At 54.7% G+C, this 7,704-nt stretch overlaps 1 protein-coding gene across 1 annotated transcript in view; it reads right to left on the bottom strand.

Annotated features, from left to right (window-relative positions):
• MYO18B (myosin XVIIIB) overlaps positions 1 to 7,704 on the bottom strand; it is a 138,885-nt gene that overhangs the window by 52,928 nt on the left and 78,253 nt on the right. Inside the window, 3 exon segments of the mRNA XM_025199576.1 lie at positions 2,083 to 2,235; positions 4,974 to 5,078; positions 6,813 to 6,923. Of these exon segments, the coding sequence (XP_025055361.1) occupies positions 2,083 to 2,235; positions 4,974 to 5,078; positions 6,813 to 6,923 (369 nt within the window).

The raw sequence follows: 7,704 nt of genomic DNA, 5'->3' as shown, positions 1-7,704 counted from the left end.
ATTGAGCTTCAGTAACTCAGATGCGTGTTCAAACGGCTACCTCAGCCACCCTGGTTTGCTCTATGGGATTCCGCTGATATTCCTGTGATATTTCTATGATATTGCTCTACCTTTTACCCCGTTTCCGCCCTACCCCTGTAATCAATAAAGTTCTCCTTTGTGACCGGTGTGGAGACTTATTGAGGGGTGGGTCTAAATTATGCCAAGGAGGCCCCTTAGGTCTGTGGACTAAGGGAGACTTTCTTAATCAGCCCCTGACTTGGGGAAGTGCCCCAAGTGCCAGTATTGGGTCTAGCACCCATTGGACGATCAGGCCTGTGTTCTCCAAGGTGCGCAGAGCCAGAAGTGAGTCCAGAGCCTTGGATGGTGGCAGCGGGAACCCCAGGCTAGCGGGTGTGCTCCAGGGAAGGGGTTGGCCGGACGGGAGGCACCCCAGGGAGGCACTCGGAGCCTGGACGGTGGTCGGGAGCAGGGAGGTGGGCGGCTCAACGCAGGAGCGCCCCCTACTGGCCCGCCACAGAGTGACGCTTTAATGTGCATTAAAATAGCATTAAAGTGCGCATGTAGGCATGCCCAGAGCTTCCAAGGCCAGAAGCTGCTCTGAGCAAGCTGGGAATTCGTCCTTCGTGCAGTGCAAGGCCCCCCAGACCCGCTCTTAGCCACACACTCCAAGGACTAGGGGGCTCTCAGAAAACTGAAGGCAGCTAGTATGCCCGGTTTTGCAGCTAAGGACTGGGAGTTCAAACCCTAATTGGCAGGGCTGTGGTTGGGTTTTTTCCTATATGGCTTTAAGCCTCCATGAGCCTTCCTCTCCATCAAAAACGAATAAGGAAATACCTCAGGACAGACCTCCCTCACTTCTGCGGCGTGCTAGTTACGGCGCGCAGGACGGCGCTGCATAGAGCAAATTAAACTCTGCTCCCTGCCCAGGTTGGAACATAATACACAATGCCTACAACAATTTCCATGACAACAGATACTAAAAGCTGGGCCTTGGGATTTCATTTACTGAAAGGACAGAAAACTGGCTGAGAAGACGGGTAACTTGGGCTGTAAAAGGAAAGACAGAAAAACCACATGCAACCGTAGTCACCTTGGCTATATAAATAGTGCCTAACACAAGTCACTAGAGAGGGGAAGAGGCCTGAGATGCATTATCGTCACGCTCAGGCACGTGCCTGGAAGCTGCCGCTATCCGGCTGCACAATTAACAAGGTAAATTCTGTAAATATGCCTTGCCCCACACAATCTCGCAGCTCTACCTTGGTTCAGCTAAATAAATCATGCCTGTGGGAAATGCCAGCCTTGCTTTGCTAGATGTGTTTAGCACTATTCATTAGGTGGGTGACGGACAGCACAAAATAGCCATTAGCCTTCATCTCATGCATAGTAAAAGAAGTTCACTCCAAGCTGCTTTAGGGCCGAGTTCAACGTTTTCTTCGTATTCCCCCCCATTGTAGATGTGACTAATCACTCCCAGGCAGCCTCTCGTCCCTCCTGCGCAGCCTCCGCTCGGCCCCGACGCGCTTTGTTCACCTTGCCAGTCCCGCAGAAGCAAATCTCTGTACGCAGCCCTTCAGCAAGCATCCCATTGACTTCAGCAGGCTGAGTCTCCACCACCAACTCACCGTGCCAGGCAGCGACGCCCTCAAACACACCATTTCCAACCCAGGGACCAGCTTCCTCTGAAGGCAGAAGCCAAGAATAAGCAAGCCAAGAGATTTGGGATACTGAGGGGAGCTATGCAGTATCAGAATTAATAGGGTCATTAGGCTGCATCTCTATGGGGAAAAGGCTGGGATGTGAATACGTTAATGAAGCTACACATATCTGGTCCTACCGGAGCTGAGGCATGTTTGTTCCTAACCCTGACATGCAAATCCAAGTTTTTAAGGCAGGGGCCTCGCAATGAGTATGTGAGCCCATGCACGGAGGAGATTTCCTGACTGCGCAGCACTAAACCAGCAAAGGTTTGCATGCCAGCAAAGGCTAGTCAGAGAGGGCTGATGCTGGGACGCTGGAGCTGCACTAGCACCTTTGCACCGAATGGAAAGACGCCATGCAGGTACGTCGGCCTCTTACCTGACTGCGAAGTTTCTCCACTTCCTCTTTGCTGACGGCCAGGCTGGGATCTCCCGCGGTCGCCAGCAGAAGCTGCACGTCTGCGAGCAAAGCATGCGTCCTCTTCAGGTCCCGCCGGAGCCGCTTCTCTACATCGAAGTCCCGGTGCCCAATCTTGAGAGAGGAAAGAGGACGGAAAGGTCTTTGTTAGCCTTGTGTGCGTGCAAAGATGCAGACGGGCTTGGTCTGAAGCAGTAGATTTCAAAGGAGCAGCAAAGAAATAGTCTGGGGTGATTTGGGAGCACGAATGCATCACTACCGATGAAGGGATCCCAGGTCCCTAACACGGTAAAGGTTCTTCAGTGCGTGACATGTATTATAGGCAACGCATGGGCACGGCTAATCCAGGATCTACCCCGCTCCACAGCATCACCAAGAGATTTCATCTACACGGTCGCCCCCACCCAGCAGTGAGCAGATGCCAACAGACATCTCTGCTCATCTGGATGAGACATGGGGCTCATCCTCATCCGAGCCCCTGAAGAAGCGCTGTGGCCATCCTTACACACAGCCCCTCTGCAGCAGGAAGGATGCGATCCCCTCCTTGCTGCTAGGCTCACGGCTGCCACGGCTGCTCGCATAGAAGAACAAGGCAAGGAGGTGGCAGCATGTCCAGGTGGGCTCGCAGGAGCCTTCCTTCAATGGGTACCACTGCCCAGGGGAGTGGCAGGTGTCTACCCCAGGGTCGGGGGAAGTGGCTGGAGTTATTCCTATGCAGCATCTCTCCAGGGCTCTGCATGGGCCAGCAGCACAGGGGCAAATCTATACACCAGGGCACCTGGCTGGCTCCCTGGAAACCCATCCAGCGCCCGCAAGGACCTGCTTTTGCCCGTCTCCCTGCTCCTCGGACATCTGTTACTTCTGCAGACCCTCCCAGGAAGGGAAATGCTGATTGTCCATCTCAGACCCACATCTGCAGAAAGACTGAGGCGCTGCGATGCTAGAGCCGCGCTCCTCCAAGGAGGGAGTGGGGGAGAAGTCGCTGCCCGCTCCCGCCCAGCCACCACGAGGCAAGGCATTTCGAATACCGGACAGCATCACCAGTATGTGAAGGATGAGGAGTGGGGGCAAAGAAGTTTAAACAACCCTGCAATTTAATTTGGGGTGGGGAAGAGAAAACCAAACCCACAGCTAATAAAAGTTTCCTTATGAATTAGGCAACGTGCCCATTGTTTGTCATGAAAGGACTCTGGGAAATGACTGTTGTGTGGTTGCATCGTGCATCTATAGGCAGAAGTCTGTCTGTTGGGAGATTCGGCGATCTATAATGTCAGTCTGGAGCATCTTCACCTGGTAATTTTCTGCCACAATATTACTTTGAAGCCCTTTCAAGAAAGGGAAATGGAAGGGAATTTAAAACATTCTCCCCTCCGAAAGAATTTGGGAGTAACCATGGATACAAGGATAAGAGAATTAGAGAAACCCCAACAAACAAGGACGGGGTTTCAGTGCCTGCTTTTTCAGCTAATTGGAAAATGGCAGACGTTGCAATTTGTGCTTCATTTATCTCTCTTCTGTGCCTTCAGATATGTTCTCTATTGTCTGTTCACTGGTAAAAATTAATTATGTGGGTTTCATCTGGTAACCTGCCTTGAAGCAGGGCGGCACTTTTCAGAAACCTGAAGAAAGGGATGGTTTCTCTGCTGCGTTAATTGATTGTCACACAAATAAAGACTAAGCCCCTCTGCAAGGCAGCGACCACTGCAAACTGAGCCAGTTTCTAATGGCTCTCGAGTGTAGCAGATCAGCTTGTGTCCCAGCCCTGCTCCATCTGTTCTGCATCCGTACGAGGGCGGCGCGGTCGTTCGGTGCAGAGCTCGGAGGCCGAGGTTAGACGATGGACCACGTAGCGCCCGCTACCTCCTTTGGTAAGGACCATATAACACTGTCGGTGACTAGCCCACTCTGCAGCTCACATACCAAACCCATCCATCTTAATTTATGTGCTCTACCAAACAGGAGAAACATGCCGGGCTGTTAGGTAGTAATACCCGGCATTTATAAAGCAGGATTTATTCTGACAGTTCCCAAAGCATTTTACAAGCTCAAAGCCTACAGGAAGTTATGGATAGGCCTCATTAGACCATTTTGCATCTACCCTGAAATACGTCCACCATTGCACAGGATTGCCAGGCTCCAAAACTCATTGAATTTAATGAACACACACAACTGCCAGACCTAATGAATCCCCGCCAGCTTGTGCCAGTGACCCAGAGTTACACTCACTCGTGCCATAACTCCAGATAATTAGCTCCTACTCTCCTGTGCATAGCCTTGCTGCAAAGCCATTTTAATTGCATCATAATGCTGAATTGTGCAAAGGCGCTTTGGAAACATCAGCATAAAGACCAAGAGCCCTGCAGCCGGTGCATGCAGAAGGGACAAGAGAACATCTCTGATCACCCGGCGGGGCTGCTTGGCTGTCCAGCCTTTAAACTGGGCATGCAGGTGAGGACCAGGCCTTTCCACAGAAACCCCCCACTGCAGATGGTGCCTGACACGGTTCCCAAACTCAGCGAAGCTGGCCATGGTAAACACTGCCCATTGCTACCAGATGCACATAAGACAGTGGGCATAAGATTTGGTAGGTAGGATTGCACCTACCAGGCAGAAGTGGGAAGAGGACAAGCTGCAAAACAGCTTTACTAGAAGGGGATGATGTTGCCCCCTTTGTTTTCCAACCAAATCCTTTGGCCCAGGGTAACTGTTGAAAGGGCAGCCGTGCTTGCAGCGGGGGCATCCCGAGGGACAATGCAATGGCTCCATGCTACCATCAAGGATTACAGAGACGTGCACATCTGCCGCATCCCCGAGTCTGGAAAAACGAGGTCGGATGCATTCCCATCTCCTACCTGCTCGCAGAGGGTGCCGACGAGCCCTTCCAGATCCTGCTTCTCGTGGAGGACCATCTGCTTCTCCTCGAACTCCTGCTCCAGCTGCATCTCCAGCTGCCGAAGCTGTGCAGAGGGGAGAGGCGCACAGACACGGCTGAGCAGGTGACCCCTTCCCCGGGCACGGCTGCAGGAAATTACCAACTACTGCCGAAGCATCATTTGCAGCAAAAGAGGGCTGTTTGTAAGTGCTGCGCTCTCTTCGCTACCAGAGCGGCGAAGACCCGCATGATCCCAGGGGGAGGCATGCGCGCAGGCTCCCAGAACTGCCTCCTGCTGGGTAAGCCGGGGCCCATGGGCAGGCAGTGAAAACCTGCCACTTCCATAGCAATCGCTGGCTCGTGCTTAGATAGTAATAATACTAATACCGATAATATCTAGTGCAAGGAAAAGTCAGGCCCTACAGCTCCTCCGGACCATCCAAGAGCCTGGAAAGAAGCCTGGCCATCCTGGGCCCATCAAGGGACCTCTGCAATTCCTCACCAGAGGAGTGGGAATAGCGGGGACCTCACACAGGAGAGGCAAGGATGCAGCTGTGCTTGTCTGTACAGCTCCCTAAACACGGGGAGCCCTAGAGAACCGGGAAGGGTGGGGGGGACCGAACAAACCTAATTTATTTGGCCTCTGGTCCAGCACCATGTGCTGCCGTGTGCTGAGATAACGAGGCGCCCATGGCAGAGGGAGGACTGAGCTGTTGATTGGCCAAAAGAGCTTTCCCGCGGACGGAGGTGCAGCCAGACCCCTGTGCAGCAGGGGTAGGAGGCTGGGTATCAAAGCAGTTTGTTTCCCGACTCGGCCGAGCAGCTGGGAGGTCCTTGCCTCGGGACGGCTCCAGACCGCCAACCCGCTGGCACGGCACGGCACCTCCGAGCTCCCTCTGCTCCCCACCCGCTGGTGGCATGTCTAGGAAGCTGCTTGCAAGGCAGGTTTACAGGCGGAAAGCCAGCAAGCTGGTAAATGCAATTCCCCTCTAAGATAGCCTCTGGCATTTACTTATTTGGAAAAAATATATATACACACACATGCATGTATTTGGTGGCTTTGGGGCAAGGGATGCAGAGCGTCCACCCAGCTGTGGTGTTCCAGGGACGGGGAGGCACCGCGGCAGCATCCCCGCAGGGTCCCTCTCCATGCAGCGCGTTCCCAGCCCTTGTTTAACACGAGAGATGGGGGCTGAACTTCATAGTTTCCCCGGATTCAGGGTGCCTGCTTTGCAGCAGAGCTGAGCGTTCACGGTTCCCACCGAGGTCCACGGGAGAGAGGGCTGCTACCAGCCCCGGGTGTCCAGGGCGGGTTTGCACAGCACGGTTCGATGGGAAAGCAAACCCCTGAAAAACGCCGGGAAACCTCTCAGAAGAAAGCTGCTCTCATCGACCTGTGGAGCGTGCACGGGTGGCTTGCAGGGAGGACGGCTGACCCCCGGCTTGTCGCCAGCTGCTGAATGGCCTGGCAGAGCCTCACATTGCTCCTCGGGCTCCCCCGTGCAGTCTTTATGGGGATGCTGAATGATGGGAGCTGGAGGCAGAGGTGTCCAAGGACCCGGAGGGGGAGAGTGAGTCAATGCCCTGTGGGCCTAGGCTCCATGAAAGCCCCCCCGGTGCCTGCCTCCCCCACAAGACAAGCCCCTGCCAGAAAGAACAACTCCCAGTTGCAGCCCGCACGGAGTTGTACACTGAATTAATTCCCTAATTGCTCCCCAGGCAGCCAAAAGCACATGCAGGAGAGAGCCCTGCGCCCCCTCTCCCCCCGGACAGCTCAGCAGCGTGGTTAATAAGGCATCCCACAGCCAGGCTCGCGTACCCTCCTCTGGCAGGACTGGCGAACATCCTCCAGCTCCTCGTCCTTGTCTTCCAGCTCCTTCTGCTGCATCTGCTTCATTCGCTCGATCTCCATCTCAAGCCGGAGGTGGAGCTGAGGAGACCCGAGACAAAGCGCTGGATCAACCCATGCTCTTTCCAATGCTACCGACCGGGACGGAGGCAGCTGCCCGGTTCTTTGAAGATACCCCAAGGGGGCTGGGCTCTTCTAGGCAGGGCTGCAGGGCACAACTGCCCGTGCACGGTGGACGAACGTCTCGGCCCCAGCTCCCACTGGCAGGGGGCTCGGCCGTGATGCACACTAAATATTTCCTAGCAGAAAGCTGACAAGGTGGGCGCCTGCCCTCGGCCAGCCTGCTACGGCCGGGCACCGAGTCCTGCTGCAACCCCCAGCCACTCTAATGCGACACACCTGTCACCCGTCCCCAAAGCCAGGAGGGTTTCTGCACCCGTGATCACGTGAACGCGATGCTGCTAAACACCCGGGGCTTTTCCTGCCGGTTTGAACACTGGGGTGGCCACGGGCATTCGCAGGAAGCATAGGCAGGGACTGTATTTTCAGAAACCCAGAGGAAGAGGCTGGCTCACATGTTCACTGGGACTTTGGGTTCAATCCTGCTGCTCCTCGCACCTCACATAACTGTGGGCAAGGCACTGAGGGCTCGAGGCGCGGCGGGGACTTCAGCACAACCACAAGCCCATCCTGATCCAAATGCAACCAAGATGCAACGGCCCCGGGGTTAGATCCTCCAGCTGAGACAGGAGAGATCCAGCTGTGGAGGAGGGACTTGAACCCAGGCCTCGCTCCATCCCCGCAGGTAGAGACTATCCTGGGACAGCTTCTCTCTTAGCGGCTCCCACTGAAGCTGTCGCAC

Source organism: Alligator sinensis, unplaced genomic scaffold (assembly GCF_000455745.1).
Source record: "Alligator sinensis unplaced genomic scaffold, ASM45574v1 scaffold628_2, whole genome shotgun sequence".
Taxonomy (NCBI): domain Eukaryota; kingdom Metazoa; phylum Chordata; order Crocodylia; family Alligatoridae; genus Alligator; species Alligator sinensis.
This window is presented reverse-complemented; position numbering and strand designations above follow the sequence as displayed.